This window comes from Rhagoletis pomonella, unplaced genomic scaffold (assembly GCF_013731165.1).
Source record: "Rhagoletis pomonella isolate Grant_MI unplaced genomic scaffold, Rhpom_1.0 Rhpom_scaffold_00004, whole genome shotgun sequence".
In the NCBI taxonomy this organism is placed as follows: Eukaryota; Metazoa; Arthropoda; class Insecta; order Diptera; family Tephritidae; genus Rhagoletis; species Rhagoletis pomonella.
This window is the reverse complement of record NW_023458558.1, coordinates 26,334,022-26,355,032: the sequence shown is the minus strand read 5'-3', so window position 1 is coordinate 26,355,032 and position 21,011 is coordinate 26,334,022. Positions and strand designations below refer to the sequence as shown.

The window sequence follows — 21,011 nt, the reverse complement described above, 5'->3', positions numbered from 1 at the left end:
AACCTAATTTCGTAGAGCATGTCTGACTGATTCTTTTTTCTTGATTGATTGCAACATTTAAAAACAAACACTTTCTAATTTTTTTTTAAATGTCTTCTTGAATTAATTTAAAATAACTTCTTAATTTCTTTTAAATACTAAATTAGAATTAATGTATATTATTAAATATGTATTAGAATAGTATTGGTAGGCCGTACTATTCTTATATTAGCCGAATAGGTAGTGTTGTATATTACCACTCAGTAGGAGCCGAGTTCGAGGACAGGTCAGAGCAGACTTGGGTTTTATTACGTTTTCTGTTTTTTGTTTGGATTTTTATTTTTATTATTTATATTACCATATTTAAACGTTATTTTTGTTGGTTTTTCATCATTCTTCATTCATTCTCTCCTCATACATGGGTATATTTAATTTAAGAAAAAAGTCATATGCCTAGTGTACATACATACATACTTGCATACTCACATAATTACAATTATGCACTAATTATTTATGTTACTCACATACTACAAATATATGTAAATATGTAATTGAACATTTGTATATACATAAATACATACATATTAACTGCAATGTGTCACTAAAACAATAATATTGAAAAAATAATAATTAAATGCATCCAAATATTAATAAGCATTCTATATACATACATACATTATTTATCATAATTTTTGTTTTTTTATTCATCTGCACCTGCAAATAACGAAGCATTTACACTTTTCAAGGAACATATAATTGCATAACGAAACACCTATAACCATTACGTAAAGTTTTTTGCACTATTTGTTATGAGAATTAAGCATTTTTAAAGAATTACGAATAATCTTGACCTATGTATGTAAGTCTAGGTACATACACATGTTTGCATTGAAAATGTAAGAAAAAAGAAGGAACTGTATGTTACACAAAACTAACAATAAACTATAAGAATTTATATAATGGGCACTAATTTTTCAAGTGCTAATCTTAAAATTAAAGGCTCCTCAGGTGTTAAGTTCGTCTTCAGATACATACATATGTATATACATATATATTTACACTAGGGTGCACCGCTCTCCATATAAAAAGAAACCTTGTACGGTTTTTCCATCGGAATTTTAAAATTTATTATATTTTAAGACTTGTGCCAAAATTTTTCGAAAAAAATATTAAAATTTACGTGACCTAAACCGATTTGAAAATACTGCCAAAAATCGAGTTTTTCATAAATAAAATTAGTTTTTTATAATATTTTTTTTTTTTTACCATAAATCACCTCAGATGATAGCAGAGTTTAAGCTTAAAAGGTCTGCATTAAATATTTGAAAATTTAAAAAACGGAATAATAATAATGATATTTCTGGGGGTATTTTCAAATCGGTCCAGCTCATGTAGATAAACCTTAATATTTTTTCCAAATATTTTGGTGGAAGCCTTAAAGTATAATACTTTTTATGATACCGCTCGAAAAAGACGCACCTTTTAGTGGTGAGCCACCCTAATGTACATGCATACAAATTTATTTAAAACAGGTTGCTTCTAATTCCATACAAAAAATATTGTGCAAAAGGCTTCTATTACTTCATTATGCATCCAATTGTGTGTGTGGTAGTAGTTGGTTTTTTTGCTACCTGGCTTTTCTCACATTTCCGTACAAAAAAAAATTGTTTACTAATTTGCCTAAACCGAAAACTTTGTTCTAACCCGCATTGGTAGTATAGCTTGAAAAATTAGTGCCTATCCCACTTAGTAATTATCACGTTTTACATCTATGTATGTATTTGTTGAGCTATTAATATATGTGCGTGTGTGTGTTGTTGTTGTAACCTATCTTATTTGTTTCTTGCATAAGCATAAATCCAAGCTAACAAACTTAGTACAACTACGAGTATGTAAGCTTTTTCTTGTTCACTAGTTTTAAGCCCCAAAATCCATGGTTAAAATCACATGTTAGCGCTAAAAAGCGTTCAGTTTTTATAGTTATTAGTAGACATTTCTTAAAATACGTAAGTATTTATATTCGCATATAAAAATATTTGTTCAAATTTATTTAAGCTGTTTCACTTGCCAACGTTTTCTGTTTTTAATAAAAAAAAGTGCACAATTTCTTTTCATCATAATTTTTGTATGTAATTTTTTTGTATTACTCTCATTTGGTGGATTTAGAATGGTGGGAAGTGGTGCAATGGCATTACAAACTCAATTTTGGTAAGCGGTGTTATTTATACGCACATACATACATATGAGGCATTCTCCGTCAATTGAAGCCCACGCTCTCCAAAATTGGCTCAGTTAAAAAATCTGTTATATTCTTTAAAACGTAGTCAGAATTTTTACTTTTAAATCACGAGCGGCGTTTTTGATATCCAATATAGCCGATCCAATATGGCGGAGAAAGTTTGAAAAAATTTTTAGATTCACTTGAAATTTTTTACTGGGATGTTTTTGAGGTCGTTGTATTCGTAATCAATCATCATACATTTTTAAAATTCCGTTTGAAATCCAATATTTTTACCTAAACTAATTGGACGAAGAATGTCTCATATATTTACATATATCTATGTAAACATGTACTTTATGACTGGTAGCGAATTGGGGTTTAGGCTAAGTGATATATAATTTTGGGGTCTTATAAAATGTCCGCGCCAGCTACGCTGACCCTGTAAGAAATTTCACAAGTGGCTAGTCGTACGTTGCCTCGATATGAAACGCAAATTTTTGGCGACAAAAACTCTTTTTAGAGTTCTCTGTTCAAAACATCTTATTTTTATTTAGCACTACAATCGTTGTATTGCATATCAAAAAATCACAAAATGAAATGGAAACTTACTTTCTACCAGTGAAATCCTCTAGATCAGCAGAAGTAATTTTGTTCGCCCCAGATTCTGAAAGAGCACGAACCTTCACATTAGCTCTAAATTACCCCCAAAAATAACTTCGACCGACCAAGGAGCAAACACGTTTAATAGTAAAAAACTTTCCGTTCCTTCAGATTTCGGGATACCAAAAAAAAACCGTTGAAAAATTAAATTTTACCTTGATTCAGACGTGCTGGGTTCATGTGGCAAGGACTTCAATCTTTTGCACTGTATCGTCGATAGGACTTTAATCCCGAGATTAAAAAGGCTTATCCCGCGGTAATTGGATAGTTGGTAGATAAGACCAAATTGCGTACCGCGGTATCGCTCAAGTGTTGTCGCTCATGTAGCTATTGGCTGCAGGGTAACTTTTTGCACTCTTCGGCATACCATTTTTTCCGCGTAGGTGGTAATAGCCAACGACCTCTACACCACCGTGTCGAAAAGATTGGGGGATGGATTCCATCTGCTTATTTATATCCAGGTTGCTTATCCAGTTCTTATCTACGACGAAGTCATAATTGGACTCAAATTATCTGTCTCATTTAGAGGAAGTTTACAGGAAGCTTTTGCTGTTTGAAATTTTCTACAGCCATCTGGAATCCTAAAACTGAACTCCAAATTCGAAGCGTTAATAAGCAAATTCATTGGAACCCAATTCATATATTCTGTGATCGAGCAATATTTGAGCAGTTACGGTATCTGAGCCCAGTAGCTGTTAATTTCAACGCTGCACAACCTACTTTACCTAATGTTAGACTAGGATACCGATACTAAATATGTATATGAACGAGTATGTTCGTTCGCATACGGTATTAGGTTGGGACATGCTACGTTTGATGGTTCCATTGTTTGGTTGCCCAAAGCATTCAACATGTAAATAAACACAAAAACACAAAACGCATGCATAGGTTAAGCGCACCTTTAACCCCGCATAAAACTACTAGGACCTTATTTCCCAAGATCAATTGCGGTAAGTACACTTTATAATTTTATTTGGTGCTTTGTTCGCTGCTTGATTTAGTAGATCCTTAGTTCCGAATCTATTTCATTCTTATATAACTGTACATATTATTAAAATTACTAAAATTTCAAATTACTTACTAATGCATTCCAATAAATTTCAACCCTGGTGTACTCGCATATCCATCCTTTTATTTAACCCTTATCAGTACATTTTAACTTTACGCATTTGCCTTTTCTTTTTTTATATTTTCCGCAGGCTATCAACGTTTATATAGAACGAGAGATCAGCAACAACCACTGCCACAACCACCAGTTGAATCGGAAGCACAGTCACAGGTGGAGGTTTCACCCTTTCAACGGAATACGCCCATCTACTGGACGTTACAGAATCGTAGGCAACAAAAGCCACCGCCCAGTAGCGTAACCTGTCGCGACGATCTGTATGCCACGCCCATAAAACGTTCAGAACGTTTGGCACGCGCAGCAGCGTCCGCAGGTCAAAGTGGAGTAAATGTAGCCAGCAATCTATCACCGATCGTGCCACGTAATCGAAGTGGATTCCAAACTTCTACGCCTTCGCGAGAAGATGAAGCTGCACAGGCGAACTTAAATAATTCGCCCTGCCGACAGCCACTTAGTCGCAACGCCAATTGGGCCGATGATAACTCACCGGAACGCTACAACACCTGCTCGGATCGTATTGGGCATAGTAAGACAAGCCTGATGGACTTCAAAAAACTACTGCTAGCCAAATCGGCCAAAACAAGTCCGGTGCAACGAAAACTCTCCGCAGTTGAGTTGTTGAAAAAGACCAGTCCTGTGAATGTTACGTCAACTGAGACGGCGCCGGGTAATAAACCGCTAACTGTCAGCGGCACGCAAGCGCTGAACAGTAGCATGAAGCTGCTCGACTTAAGCGGTTCGCCTAAAACCTTCGCCAATCGTCGAATGCTGCGTCAAGGCCAGTTCGGCTCGCCTTCTAAGAGCTTCGCACCCAAACTGAAGAGCGCCACTGGTAGTGGCATAGCCAGCACCGTGCAACGCACAAATATTATGTCGACCACTATTCCGGAAGTCAATAGCGAGGAAGATCACTCCAGCACGGCATCGAGTACGAACAGTTCGAAGGACGGTAATGAATTGCAATCGTCGACGATGGCGGATGTGTCAGAAACTGGCAACAGCCGTTCGTATGATCTAAAACGCAATTTCTTCTTGCAAACGGAGGAGAATAATTTCATGCGTGGCGAAATTAAGTCAGTGTTCGGCAGAAGCAACTCAACGACGACCGTGACAACGCCGCCAACACCGATAGCATCCGTGGTCAGTGGTACTGCATTGCGTGGCAACAAATTTTCAGGTGCGCAAATGATGGTTACCAATAGTGGTGCCTCGCGCACTAGTACGCTTGCGGATAGCACACGCCATTACGCGTCACAATCGACGACAGCTGGAGGAACTTTGACGGCGGCTGCAACATCAGCGACCATAACACCTATGCCAGCATTAGAGACGGCACTCTGAGCGCGTAGATGACGCCCACTATTGAGGTACTTCTAGGCGAAATCATTTCTTACTGCCAGCATGGAATGCGAAATGCACGAGGCATACATGGATATGCGAAGACACATTTAAAACGAACGAAAAGCAATTTCGAAATCAATTAGCAAACTTTCAACGTTTATTTAGCGGCGTTTGAGAGGGTTGTGGATAGAACAATGGACGGCGGAAGTAGATTGTAGTACATACCAGTGATGGTACATACATATTTTTTTGAAAAATTCCCACTCAACAAAAATAAAATCCCCAGTTTTTCCTACGCATTTAAAAATGTTTAACCACAAAATTCCCTACAATTTTTATCTAATAATTCCTTATAACATTAATAGAAGACCGAAAAAAGTTTGACTATATAAAACACTGAAGGTTCAATGTGTAGAAAAGTTATTTTCATATCGATGCACAGTGTATCGTGTGGAACAAGCTTGGTGAACAAACTTCCTTCAAGAATTTTTATAAAAGGGTCTCTGCGTGGCTTCGGTCTGCCAGTATTACCTAACGACACAACTTTAGAAAACACTTCATCCGGGCTCACGTCTCTAATTTTTGTAGAATCTACGTCTAATCCTTACTACTTACATTAGTAATCCTTACTTCTTACCTTAGTTAGGATTACACATGAATTAGAGACATGAGCCCTTAACAGGATTGACATACACAAAGAACCACACATATGTACACATCGTTGAATTACTTCAATAGTGTTCTTTTATTTTTTATTTACTTTAAAGCCGGTTTTCTCGAGTTTCCTTTTTTCGAGTTATGATACTATTGCAGTTAATGAGCGATATGTAATAAAAAAAAACAACTTATGAAATATCAAATAGGGTTTGCCATTATTTCCGCATCCGTAAACGCATACAAAAAAATTTTATCTGACAAATTTCAGAAAAAACTGCCGAAAACATATCCGTTTCACATACTGTTGTCTGTACATATGTTTCTGCCGCACACTTTAGTGGGAAAACGGATCGTCAAAGTATCCGGAAATAAAATCAGTAAACGGACAAAAATCCGCAGTTCATCGACTTTTTTGTCATTTTTCGGATCGGTTTTCGGATTTTTTGCTGGCTGGTATAGCCCGTAGTGTCATGCTATGTACTTCAGTCATTTAAGTGTCTTACAGCTACTCTGCGCTCCTCTTATATAAAATTCTTTCATTACTTTTTTATAGAAATTTTTGTTTGATCAGAGTAGCTCACTGCAAGACATTAGGGGTGGCATCAGTCGTTGCTTGAGCTAGTCTGCTCTTAGGCTAAAGTGCCAGTCCACTTGCTCAATTCGGTGAATATAATGCACTGGGTATTGGTGTCATGCAATGTTTTTTTTTGTTTTATAAGTGACCGCTGCAATACATTGTCTGTTCTAGACCTTAGATAGATTTTGAAGGAGTGATGGAGTACACCTGCATGACATCTGTGGCATTGTCGACTATATGTCGCTAACAATTTTTAAGGTGCAACATTATCAGTAAAAAAAAAAAACTTCATAAGTGACGGTGTCAGCGCAGACCATTTTCACTCCTTTGTAGTTTTTACATGCATATGTACATACATATGTATATATTAGAAAAAATATGAACATACATAAGTACATCTGCAACTACCCTGCAGTACGGGGGAGCGACTACAGGACTGATGAATCGGTAGCTACCTGGTAAACTCGGTCAATTACCGATCGACTACTTTTACAAGGCAATGTCCTAGGCGGTAGTCACCATCGGCTCTCTCTGCATTACCGGGAGTTACTTAAGTAGTCACTTGCGTGATTTATGGGCGCCCTCTGACGTAGTTTTTCGCTATTTTGCTTCTGACTGGTTGGATTCTGCACTACCATGTGCACTACCACGGGTTAATAGAGTAGCTACTTACATAGGAGTCGGTGCGGTAGCGGTTCAAAAGTAGCAATTGACTCCAGCAGTACTGGAGGGTACTTAAAACGAGATCGCCACATGCGCTCAAGAAATAAATCGCAAATTTACAATGCACAAAATACGAAACAATGTAAAGTGTATTTCGTAACTATAGCACATCAGCTAAGCTGCCCGTTAAAAACAAAAACGAACAAAGCGCTTAATAAATAATTTCAAACTGAAATACTTGCTTTGGAGAAAAAGTATCGAGTATTTACTTGCAAGTACAGGTATCGAAGAATCTAAACTTTGAAACTCAAACTTTGGATGAGAATGTTTCGAAACGGAACGATTTCGAAAAGGTTCAGTTTAGACTTTACTTATTTAGAACTATAAGAACTATGAAATCATAAAAAATGTATAGCAGAAGTCATGTCGTAAATAATTTTTAGTTGACCAAATTGTCTGTAAATGGCCAAAATAAGATGGAAAGTATTTTATTGAACTCGGAAAGTTTATTAACAGACTTTAAAATGTTACTCCATTAAAGGCAAATTTCGTGGTATGGAAAACAAATTGAGGGTTTTTTTCTTACACACCCAGCCATTAGAATAGCACACTATATTGATCCTCAGTTTTTACAGTTTTCCTTTTGTTTGTTTAATATTCATTTTTTGTTTAATGTCATTAAGATAGAACACCCCTTTGTTGACATGTTTTTAAATTTTTATAAAATTTTAAAATATGATTTACACGTGATATGCTACATTTTTATAAACAAAAAAAAAATTATGAATATCAAATAAATAAGAAGGAAACTGTACATACATAGCATCAAAAGGGTGTGCTATACAAATTACTGGGAGTGTGACTCCTTTTTGACATTTTAATGTTCACCCCAGCTGCCAATTCATTGAAAGTTAGGGCCGAATATTTCAAGTTTCGTAATTTGTGTACCTTTTACTGCTAAGAAGTCCACGTGCTGGTTTTTAAAATCCTTCCCTACATCTTATTTTTCAACACTGAACAAGAAATTTTATCTCTTTATTTTTTTTTTTTTTTGTAATAATCTTTTTTCTGGATTTTATAGTTTCCATTTCTTAAGTCTAATTTTAACCTTTTTCGAAGTGGTTTAGTTTCGAAAATGATCTAATGCTACGTCTTCAAAGTTCCATTTGCCCATTCTCAACCAAAGTTTTAGCTGCAGTACAAATCACTGCAATTCAATTCAATTTTCACTTAAAGTGTACCTTTTTGTTCTATAGTTATTGAACGAAAATCACTACACCGGAATGGGTGTATTATTTTCTAACGGCTTTTTTTATTTGGGCTACAGGATCGGTTTTGAACAGTATGACTAGAAGGGGGAAGGACGAAAGATTACATGCAGTTTTCTGTTTGATTTTATAAGTCACTTTGTTCGGTTTTTATGGATTTTCAAGGACACCTTAGTAACGAAACGAACTTTAGTTTTCGACGGCCAAATGCATTTACATAAAAACGAAAATACAAATATAAACAAACATAAATAACTGCTTAAAAATATATATACAAATGTACACTCTTATCAAATATGTACATATTGCACATATAACATAGGCCTGTGAAATTTCACTTTTTTCCAGTTTCCAGATGATTCTCGGAGATTTTTGCACTGAAAACGAATCTGACCTTGAAAATGCTCCATCATATCAAGATTTTTGGTAATTTTAGGTTAAAGTGTCCACAAAAACATCGCAAACGTAGTGTCACTTTTTAGCTTTAAAATTCATTTTGCCAAATCAGTCAATAATAAATAAATAGACAATTTTCAATATGAGACTTTTAGTTATGCAAGTTTTTGACTGTGGTTAATATTTTTTTACTTGTAGAATGATGCGATGTTTTTGTTGAAAATTGAAAAAAAAAAGAAACCATACCCGTAAAAAATGCATAAATTTCCATATTGGGCCGTATGAATAAAAACTAAGTAATTGCTTTTTCTTAAAATTTCATACCTTTTACTTCAATTTTGTTTGAATAAATTGAGTAAAAGATCTGAAATTTCAAGAAAAAGCAATTGCTTATTTTTATTCATACGGCCCATTGTGATCATTTAACCTAAAATTTTCAAAAATCTTGATACGATGGAGCATTTTCAAGGTCAGATTCGTTTTCAGCGCAAAATAGTTTACAAGAATCAGCCCTACCTCTTTTAAAAACTCTATCTCGCAGGCCTGTATAATTAACAGGGACCGTTAGATAACAAGATTTTTATTTTTATATCATTGCAAAATCATTAAGTATTGATGTTAACTTTTCCGATAATAGTTAAACTTTAATTTTAATTTCTTTAAACGAATTTTATCGTTATTTTCTGAAATCGACCAATTTTGGATCGCATATGAAAAACTGATCAAAAAATAAAAATCCAATAAAAATCACAAATTTGATCCGGAAAATAGATATCCAATTTTAACGGTTAAACTTTGATTTTTATTAAAAATATTATAACCGTTACGGACCTTGATAATTAATTTTTTGCATAAATAAAACACAAATCAGCAAAGCTCACATTAAGACGTTAAAGGCGTAGCTAACAGCAATTAAACAATTGAAAACAACGCAAACCACATTTAATTAAATACATATGTATATGTAAGTGCACGCCCCCAAACGTATTCATATGATGTTTATTCAAATTAAAGCGCCAAACTGCATGAAATTTACAAAAAAAAAAAGAAGAAAATAATGATAAAAACAAAAACCGCGAAACAAAGTATTTAAAATAACAACAAATTAAAATCTAACTTTCTACACTTTATGCTTCGATTTTTGAAGCACCTCATATGTATATACATACATACAGCCAGCTAGATGTAGGGAAAAATTTCAAATGTGTGAGTCAATTGACTAATGCCTAATGCCCCTACATCGCTGGCCGACTATCTTTCCAACGACACAAAGATGCATACAACCATACATACAACAAACATACGTATGTATTTATAAGGTAGTGGATTTATTACACCATTCATAAGGAAACAGATCACTTATAATTCCTAAATGCTGAAACGATTGCCTTTTCTATTCGGTTAAAATTTAAGTGAAAAAATTAAATTTAAACAATTACAAATGTAATAATGCTTCTAATATTTAAATAATGATTTACTTAATTTCGTATATAATATGCATATGTATGCTTGCATACAAAAAATATTATCTAAACTAACGTATCAAGTGCTTACAATAATTACATATACTAGATACATACCATACCAACATACATACATACATAGATATGTACTTAGAAATAATTGTAAAATTTTAGTTTCTTCTACATAAATGTCTTTGCGCGTAAGTTTTAACAATTGACAAACAATAATTTATTATTATTTATTATTTTATGTAACTTAAAATAAATGGTTTCAAATTTTAGCTAATAGTTATACAGGCAGGTTCTGTAATTCACTTCCAAGTGAATCTCAACCCCTGCCAATATGAATTCAAAGCGAAGTTTATTGAAATTCACTCGGAAGTGAATTTGCAGAACCAGCTTGATTATTTATGAAGCTGAGCAAATTATATATAGAATACAGCAATGCATGAAGCGGAATATTAAGCAAATATACAATACATACATACATACATGAAATATTATCGAAAAATTGTGTTTTACTTTTTGCTCAAAATGTAAGTATAAGTATAGAGCCGTTTTCTAGACTGCCTGTTAAAATTAACCAGTGCTTTGACTCCCTTTTAAATTTCTCACTCACATGCTTATGACAGGTAATCGACAAAGAGTTTCCTATTTTTAAGCGTCGTAAGAAACGTAATCTTTGGGGAGTATGTATATCGAAATTTTAGAGATTATGCCCCAGGGCTGGAGAGTCCTGAGCAAAGATTCGCCTTCGAAGCATATATGTATGATGATTGGAGAAAACTTCTAAATGGGCCTCAAATTTAACTGTGAGATGAACCGAGAACGAGCGATGCAAAAGTAGGTACAAATGTCCTTGTTCAGCCCTTTTATTAGTTGAAAGTACATTCGGTACATATCGACCATAATTGCGATTTTATCGTAAGCGACAAATCATCGAAAACAATTTTTTTTTTTTTCTTGCAAATAGGTAAGAAATACTTAGTTTGTTCCAGTATTCTTCGGGCAAAAACCTGTGGAACTGTCAAACTACAATTTTACTCTCTCAAGTGAGAGTAAAAGGAGAACAGATGTAGAAGTGAACGGTAACGCAAAAAGGATCTTTTCCTGCACAAACCCCAGTCGGTTTTTTACATGTTATTTGGGTGAAAGATCAGAACACTGGATCATAAATTTTTGTTTGGTTTTTGTTCTCCAGACGCCACTACCCGATTTTTATGTAGAATTGCTCGGTGATTCCGAAAATCGAGTTATTTTTTTTCTATGGATACGTTTTCGAGATATTTGCAATTTACTGTTATTCAGTTTAAAACAAGAAGTGGTTCCACTTAATCACGTATATCTTACGAACCAATTTAATAATCATAAAATGAGACAGGTAAGTCAAATCAAAGCTAATAAAATTCTCCATAAACCATATATGTATATATCACTTTCCGATAGGACTGATAGTTTCTGACAAATTAGTTAATCATTCCAGTTTTTTTTTTCTTTTAAAGAAAAGCTGAAAAAAATCAAACAACCACGTAAATTAAAATTTCAAAACTTTGAATTTTAAAAAATGCTGATAAAAATTTTAAACAGATTTTTAGAATTGTTTGAGTACACCCATGATAACAAGAAGGTAGTAGTTTCAATAAATAACTTTTTGACGGATACTGAGATTTTTGAAGCTTCACAATTTGTTCATGTTGCTAGTAGCGTTACCATATTGTTAATATTTAAAAATAAATTAGGGAATTTCGAGATGGGAATTTCTTTCACAGTAAGTGGGTTTAAATATTTTCGTTTTCTCAGATGAAACCAAATAAGTCTAGTGTATGATAAAATATGTATTGAAAATATGTACATACAAAGAATGCAATTTTACTTCAAAATGCAACGGATAATGGCATATGTGCTTACGTGCAGCGTTGCCACTTAAGAATATTTTTAGGTACCAAAACGCCTACCTAATCAGTTTCCAAACTTCCAAGTTTTTTTCATAATTAAAACGAGATTTCTCGAGTTTGCGGGGCTTTTAGCTACACAACTTAGCAGTAAAAATTAAAACTACACATAATATTGTTTACGGTATTGGTTAGTTATTCACACCAATCTTTAAGATTAAACACAATAAATTCGGGCCTTTAAATAAAATAATTAAGTTATTGTACAATATGTTAATATCTTTGAGATTGATTCAATTCATATCAAAAATTTTTTTTGTGTGTGAAAAAACAAATCCAGACATTTTATACATTTCAATAAAAAAATTTCCAAATTTGATTCAATTTGCATGCACTCACACTTTTTTACCAATACACTCACACTTTGCAAATTGCCTATCACCAACTTTTCTTTCAAGACGATAGGTAATTTCTCGATAATTTCAACAGCTAATCGGCCATACCTTGGGAAGGGAGTTTTTGTTTGCAGAAAATTGTCTGCTTAATAAAATATGGAAAAAAATCAAGAAATCTTATACGTGTATGCAAAGTGAAAGCAGTGTTTTAAACGTGTAAACTTAAATTGAGCGAACAAATTATAAAGTTCAATTTGGTTGTATTTTCAAAACATTTTTGCCTACCAAAAGCTTCATCAAACCAACCAAGCTACCAACGGAGAATGAAGGTACCAATTTTCGTCCAATTGGACCAAAACAGCACTACTGCTTACATGTACGGTATCTCTCGACCCTATCCCAAAACTAAAAATTAATCTACTTGTATGTATGTTACGTTAACATTATTAAATGATTTTATTTAATAAATTCAAAAAACCATAAAGACGTTAGTTTTCTAATCATTTTATTTTCTTATTTAATTTTGTTCTCTTTAAACCTTAGGTTTAAATATCAAATTTGGAAAAAAAAAAAACCCTTTTTACAGTCCTGCCCTCGAGAGTTACACTTACAAATCGAACTTGTTAACTTGTCACCATTCTTCTTCATTCGTCTTCATATAACTGACGTAAACTTTGAAAGTTTTGTGAATTATGCGGGGAATCTCTACGATCTCCGAAACTTCAAAATGTAGACGAAAATGATGATGATGACAATGATTACGAAATTGAAATAAATTAATAGAATATAAGCGGCGCTCTTTTCAAATTTTTTTATATAAAACGGGATTTGCAGGACTTGCAAGTTTCACAGGAACAGCTGTTTTCGCCTTTCGACTTTGGACTTTGGACTAAGTGCTGCAAAACCTGCAAATCGTAGACGTTCTGGAACGCTACGTAAGGTAAAATTTGAAATATTAATTATTACAAACGTTAAAAATGGACGAACAGTAAAGAACAATCGACGACCAATCGATTCCAATACCAAAATCTTAATAGGGATCGTCATCTAAAGTGATAAAGGGGTAAATGCTTAATTTATCCGCATTCTCTCATGAACGCACCTTGGTAAATAATTGCACAAAATTGTTTATTATTTAACTTATCTGGCTAGTTACGTTTCATTCTTACCTCGTCCATTGTGCTAATTTGCTTTTTATGTGTTCGTAACAAAATCGAGCTCCTGGCAGTCTGTCAGGGTTGAATTTTGCTGAAATTTATACGTTTATCCACCAAAATTGATTGATGAAGTTATAAAGAAAGTTTGACAGTTCATTTATCAAAATGATATATTTATCATTTTATCAAGTTTATCAACAGTTAATTACTTTTGATAAAGGCTCCTAATATTTATACTAATAAAGTGCTAATATCGGTCGGGTCCATAACAAATAACGTTAATGAAAAATCTATAAATGATGAATTTATTGACGGCTTTTGCTCCATTTTAGGGATTAACAGACAACGAACAAACGATTTATCACAGTTAACAAATGAAAATAATGAAATTCTTACACCCGATAGACGCAGAAACTTTTGATGCCGCAACTCGTTACTTTTGGGAGAAGGAGCGACGAGGAAGGGGGAAGGGCAAGGAGTTGCTCGTGCTCGGGCAACACGCTTTGTGCTCTCACAGCTGACAACAACAATTGTGTACAAAAGAATTTCTCTGTGTGAACGCGAGGGGCAACATCAAAAGAGAAATTGCCGAAAATGAGCAACAAAAGTTTCTCTGTGTGAACCTAGTCTAAGGGAGCGGTGCGAACCTTGTATTTAGTCTGTTCCAATAGCAGTCCGGTTTACAGGATTTAGTCAGAACTTACAGGAAGTCGTTCCTATTGACATAAAACCTGTAAGTGGGAACACATTTGAGAGAGTAACTGAGCAACTGTTCCTAGTCAGAAGTTACAGGATTTAGTCCGGAGTTTCTTTTCCTGTAAGTTCATGAAAAGTGTCAAACGATCAGCTGATTTGCATGTGCAAGCAAAAACTAACAGCGGTGAAGGCAAAGTACCTTATATTTGTTAAAAAATGGAAGTAAACAACGAAATATTGGAATATGTATAGATTATAATAATAATTTAGTGATATTTCAGCCAAATCAGTGTAGTACCAATGACATGTAAACAAACCGTCTGCCGTTTTTACAGGAAATAGTGCTTTTTGCGTTCCTATGCACTTCTGCATCTGTTCTCCTTTTACTCTCATTTGAGAGCGTAAAATTGTAGTTTGACAGTTCCACAGGTTTTAGTCCGAAGTTCAAAGGAACAGACTAATTATTAGGTGAAATCCTGTATTCTTAGGACTCGGACTAGTAAAACTGTCAAAAAATAAAAATTCGCTCAGAGCGAGAGAGTAACATTGAAAAGTATCGCTTTCTAGTAAAAAATGGCAACTTCTGTCAACTTCAACATAACCTCCAAATTTTGGTTGTAAATTTTTGCTTATTTTGTATGTAAACACACTCAGCTCACACATGTAAATAACCAAAAATACTTTCAAATTTATTAGAATCCACTTAAACAAGTAATTAAATACTTTTCAACATGAATTAGCAGAGTACACTTTTCTTTTGTTTATAATTTGGTTGCCAAACACACTACAGCTGATCGTTTGACACATTTACCAGAATTTACCAGCAAAAAATTCTCGGACTAAAACTGGTAACTTCTGACAGAGAGAGAACCGTATTTACTCTCTTTTTTTGTCCTCTCAATAGTCAGAGAACCGAGTACGGGATCGATTTCCATTGACTGATTCTGACTAGTCCGGACTCGTACGGGATCGCAACTATAGAATCATGACTTCCATTTCGATAGATAATCGAAGTTTTCAAGTAGTTTTCAGCGAAAACTGGTTTTCGTTTGAGAGATTTTACATGGACGAAAACACAAGTTTTAGGTCGGAGACCAGTTTTAGCAGCGAAAACATGTTTTCGATGTTTGTCCGAACCCGGTATAAAGTGAAAATTGAAAAATTAATTATTACTGTGTGGCTAACGAACAAACGTTAAGGATGGACGAACAGTAAAGAACAATCGACGAACTATCGATTGCATTTCAAAAATACTAGGTTTGTTCCACATCGCCTGGGTTTCTATTTTCATCTGACGTACAGCTGTTCTTTGATTTAACGAAGGTAAAACGTTCCCAAACCGTTTCCTTGTGCACTTAAAAAAGTATATTTCTTAATTCTGTGAGCATGAATGAGGAAGCTACGAAGGTAATTTTTAGTCCATTATTGCCACAGTATGCTTACACAAAACTTACTTTTAGCTGCAATGGTCGAAGGAAGCCGTGCTTCATCTAATTGAATTGTGGGAATCATATGAGTGCCTATACAACCCAAGCCATAAGTTCTATCATAATAAACATGCACGGTATCAGGCGCTAAATGAATTGGCAGAAAGTTTAAATCGTTTCGTGCCCGGCATTGGTCCCTTTGAAGTTAAGGTAAATACATTTACAATAGGGCTGTTCATTGTGGAAATGGTCTTGGATTGCCATGAGGAATTGCATTTGCAAATTTTATGCTGCTACCTTGACAACCATTTGCATTTTATTATGGCTGCGTTTCTTTATACATTCCGGATAATCCCATTTTACAGCCGGAATAAACAGAATGCATTTGAAGTATACGTTAACGTATCATCAAGAACATTCTAAAGAATAAATAAACAAAAATGTTTATTTCAAACGTTCAGAATTAATAAAGAAATGCAGTCTATATGTATGTATCTATTATATCATAATAAGATATTTTATTTAAAATTGTATTTCATTTATTGTTTGCTCTTGTTGAAAGTTAATTTATTAATAATCAAAAATTTTCTTTTCTAATAAGAAATTCATAGAACACTAAATTTAACTTCAAGAATTTAAACAAGTGTAAAAACATATACTTTAATTACGCACAAAATCCTGAACAGACTTAATGATTGGCGTTTCCATTTTCATCTCCATGAACTAGTACCAGCCTTTTGTTTAATGGAATATCCGTTAAATAAACGGCCATTAACTTAAAAGTCGGGATTATTTCAATTATGACTACTCACCCAAATGTTTAAGTAATTTGTAATAAGCATATTCTCTTTTCATACCTTACATAGCTGAAAATTAACTACTTGCGTGGACAATACACACGCGAAGTTGGAAAGTGCAATACTAATAAAAGTGGAGCTGGTACTGACGAAGCTTACGTCCCAAATGCATTTTGGTTTAAGAATCTAGGTTTTCTTACCAAATTTTTAAAGGTCCGTAAAGGAGAAAATAATTCTTCGGTATGTAAAGCAAACCATAAACATTGTGACCATTGATTCAACTTGAGGATGTTTTGCTCGACGCATAGCACATGCATACATCGTGGGTGAGTTTCATTTATCCACTAAATTATGAAAAATGGAAGGCTCAGCCGAAGTGCGTGTTTTAGTTGAGCTGTTAGAGTTGAACCGGCGGTCGCAAAGCTAGTGGATTGCATAATGCTTGCGTTGATTACAAATATATTTGTTTAGTTCGTGTAAACTATGTACATAAGTAATATTTTTTATTCCAGTTTCCAGATGATTCCGCAAATTCACACAATTCTGAGAGAGAGTCGTCGTCTCCCACTGGGCCAAGCAAAAAGCGAGCACGGCCAAGTAATGAAATTGCAGCATCTGCAAAGGAAAACGATGTGCTAGAAGCTGCAATTGAGGCATTGAAGTGTGTTACAAAGAAAACAAGTTCGGATTTGGATGCCAATGACGACGCCTTCTGCAAGTTCTTAATGCAAGAATTCCGCACGCTTCAAAATGTAGAAATCAAAGAGGAACTGAAGGAATCTTTTGTTCATTTACTCTTCCAAGCTAAAAAAAAAGAAAGGAAAATGGTGCAAAGTTCATATGAAGTCACCTTATATGACTGAGACTTATAATAATAATAATATTTGGGCGCTCTAACTTTTGCTAAAGCGTTTGGTAGAGCTTCACCAATTCGTGGTGTGCGTATTGATGTTGTTACACCGAACGGCAAATGGATGTTATGAGAAGCTGTTTTATGGCGGAAATACATTCTGTGGTAGTACGCATATCTAACCACTAGGCCACGGCCGCAGCCTTTACGCTTTTTATAAATTAAGCTAGTTTACAAATAGATGATGTGCGATGAAATAGAGCCACGAGCTATTGACAAGTTTTGACCTTTTGTATGTTAAATTTTACATATCGTTACCTTAATTAACAAAGGCCGTAAACAACACTTTTTTCGAAACTGCGTTTTTACAGATTTTGATAGGATGTATTAAAATACACCTTCAATAAAAATGTAGTGTTGGTACCAAAAACCACGGAGTTACATGCCACTTTTTAAAAAGTCCTAGCTGGTTTTGATATTATTTTTAACCGACTTCCAAAAAAGGAGGAGGTTATCAGTTCGTCGGCATATTTTTTATTTTTATTTTTATGAAAATTGAAGTCGGTTTTGTTTGTTGCTTAAAAATTACTTGTTATGTTTTACTCTTGTCCTGCAAAAAAAAAACATATTGGTTAGCACCTTTCCGAATTAGGGTAACGATATGTAATTTCATTCTACAACGAAAACAAATACATTTGTCAATTAAAATTTCAAACATTGTGCAAAATTCAAAAAAAATATCATCAAAATTCCTTTGTAGTTACAGGTTATCTGGTAAAAAGTTGGGATATTCATAGTTCAAATAAAACCGACTTCACAAGGTTATCAGTTCGTCGGAATCTTTTTTTTAAGTATGTTGCCGCATAACTTTGGACCAAATTAACCGATTTCTATAATCCTTTTTTAATGAAAAGAGTTGACTCGCAGATGTTCCCATACTAGTTTGGTTTAAATCCGATCATTGGATCATAAAGAAATCAACGATAATCTTAAATTTTTTATATGAGAATTGAAGTTGGTTTGGTTTTTTGCTTGAAAACAAGGCACATTAAACAGGTAGTATCAGTAGAGCAAAAACAACATTTGCGTGTTTTTCGTTGTTGCTTCTGGTATCGAAAGTGTCAAAAACTGTTCTGGATTTTTTCTTCAAAATCAAAGCGTGCCATGTGAAATACAAAAAATTATAAAAAATAAAAAATTGAAATTGGAAAAAATAAAAATTGTTGCAACTTTCTTTCCTAGTAAATTTGTTTGCTTCTCGAAGCATTGATCCATCCTTTACAAGGGCCAGTAATCAGCGGTTGTGCTGCTGAGTTGGGCGAACGTTCCAAAAGCTGCTATTCAATCGCTTGTTTTGTGTGGAAAAAGGTTTCACATGCAAATGGTTTTTACAATTCAGAATTTTTGTGAGAAAAAATTAAAAATATTTGACATTTTCGAGACCAAATAATTTGAAAATAAATCAAATCAGCTGCTCTACTGATACTACCTATTCAATGTACCTTGGCTTGAAAACTACTTTTTGACATAATTTCCAATGGAATTTTTGTCGAAAAAGCTGGAACTAACTTTAGAGTCGACTTTATTTCGACTATGATTGTGCCCCATTATTCCGTAGTGTATTTTATTGTTCTAAACTGAATAAAGAATATAACCACATAACCAGATATCTTGATAACCAGGTGAGTCTGAACAATCACATTGTTCTACCAAAGTTTTTTTGGGCTATGCAGTTTTAAAGCCGATTCAATTTTAGTAATATGTAGGTCGGCAACTTAATTTTTACAGATTTTTAACCGACTTCAAAGAAAGGATATGGATAAAAATATCGATTTTTGAAAATAAAAAGGTCCAAACTCGTCAATACTTCGTGGCAGTATTTTATCACGGCCGCTCTGGTGTAGTGGTGAGCACGGGCGCGTTCAGAAATGCATCAAGCCAAAGCATCAATCTGTTTTATTTCTAAACTATAATTGATGGAAATGTCAAATATGCGCAACCACGGTTTAAAGCCGAATTGGAACTTAGTTGCGCAAGTAAGACATTCCATGAATTATATTTTAGAAACAAAAGACTGATGCTTTAGCCTGATGCATTTCTGAACGCACCCAACAACGCAAAAAAATTTATAAAAACATTTTTTTTTTTTAACAGCGGTACCCTCGGTAGGCAATGGCAAACCTCAGAGTGTATTTCTGCCATGAAAAGCGGCTTCTCAAAAAAATACAATCGCCGTTCGAAGTCAGCGTAAAACTCTAGGTCCCTCCCCTTTGTGTGACAATATCAAGGCGCGCACGCCTCAAATCGGAGTAGAAGCTCGGCCAAACACTAACATATGTGTAAGCGCCAACCTAGTGGTATTACATTTATGAAATATACTTACTACTAAATTTAAGCATAATTTAAGTTCGCTGAATACTATACTGCTTATCAAAAATGTTAGCTTCAATTATCTATTTTTAACAGAGTTCACAAAAGGAGGTTATCTATTCGTCGGAATACATTTTTTTTTTAATGTATGTTACCACATAACTTTGGACCACGTGAACCGATTCCTATAATTTTTTTTTCAAAGGAAAGGTGGTACCTCAGAGGGGTTCCCACACTAATTTGGTTTAATCTCGATCATTGGAACATGAAGAAATTAACAGTAATCTTACATTTGTATATGAGAATTTAAATCGGTATTGTTTTTTGCTTAAATATTACTCGTTAACTTACATACATTTTCATAATTCCTTTTAACTAGAAACAATTTAGTGTTAGAAATTTTGCATTAAAAGTATCTATCATATACATACTTATGTATGTACATATGTATATCCTAATTTTAATTTTTTAAGTAATATTAATTGGAGATGAATACACGAATGGGAATTTAAAAATTTAAGTTTTTTATTGCATTAAATTGCCATGGAACATAACCAATTGTATTAAAATACTGTGTGTAAGTTTCCCGCACTGTTCTTCCCTCCGTCTCTGAGCGGTTTTCAAGTGATCTTTGCAAGCTGGTTAAAAATACTTCATTTCTCCAAGATCCATCAGTTAAACTTATTGCATCTGTATCCTCAGAGTCCAGTAAAGCACTTTCAAAACCATCCCGTGTTCCAATGAAGTTGTGTAAGGCGCACGCTGCAAGGGTTAAAACCTTTACTTTTTCCATAGGTAAATCAATACTTCTCTGAAGTATTTGGAATCTGTTTGCCAATATTCCAAAGGCATTTTCAACTACTCGTTTGGCCCTACTCAAACGGTAATTAAAAATTTTGTGGAAATCACTTGTTGGTTGGTCATGTAGTTTTAATATGCGAGAAGTTAACTTGAAAGCATCATCCGCTACAAATACAAATGGGACCTTTTCACTAGTGCCAGGTAGCTCTGAATCAGGTGGAATATTAAACCCATTGTTTCTTATTTCTTCCAAAAAATAGGATTCATTAACAGCT

General features: G+C 34.1%; 2 protein-coding genes across 3 annotated transcripts in view; both read left to right on the top strand.

The window, feature by feature from the left end:
- LOC118738168 overlaps nt 1–7,107 on the top strand; it is a 90,635-nt gene extending 83,528 nt beyond the window's left edge. The window contains exon 5 of the mRNA XM_036469092.1: nt 4,060–7,107. Coding sequence (XP_036324985.1) covers nt 4,060–5,327 — 1,268 coding nt within the window. The 3' untranslated portion in view covers nt 5,328–7,107. The remainder of the gene's footprint in view (nt 1–4,059) is intronic.
- Nucleotides 7,108–15,741: 8,634 nt separating this feature from the next.
- Nucleotides 15,742–18,071, top strand: LOC118737351. 2 transcript variants are annotated; one of them, XM_036467796.1, is made up of 4 exons: nt 15,742–15,898; nt 15,952–16,128; nt 16,785–16,928; nt 17,228–18,071. In XM_036467796.1, exons 1-4 carry the CDS (start codon nt 15,878–15,880, stop codon nt 17,576–17,578), a joined length of 693 nt encoding a protein of 230 aa, XP_036323689.1. In that variant the 5' UTR covers nt 15,742–15,877; the 3' UTR covers nt 17,579–18,071. The 2 variants fall into 2 exon arrangements, with proteins under 2 accessions (XP_036323689.1, XP_036323688.1); XM_036467795.1 differs by having other exon boundaries at nt 15,744–15,898; nt 16,785–16,955.
- Nucleotides 18,072–21,011: the final 2,940 nt, after the last annotated feature.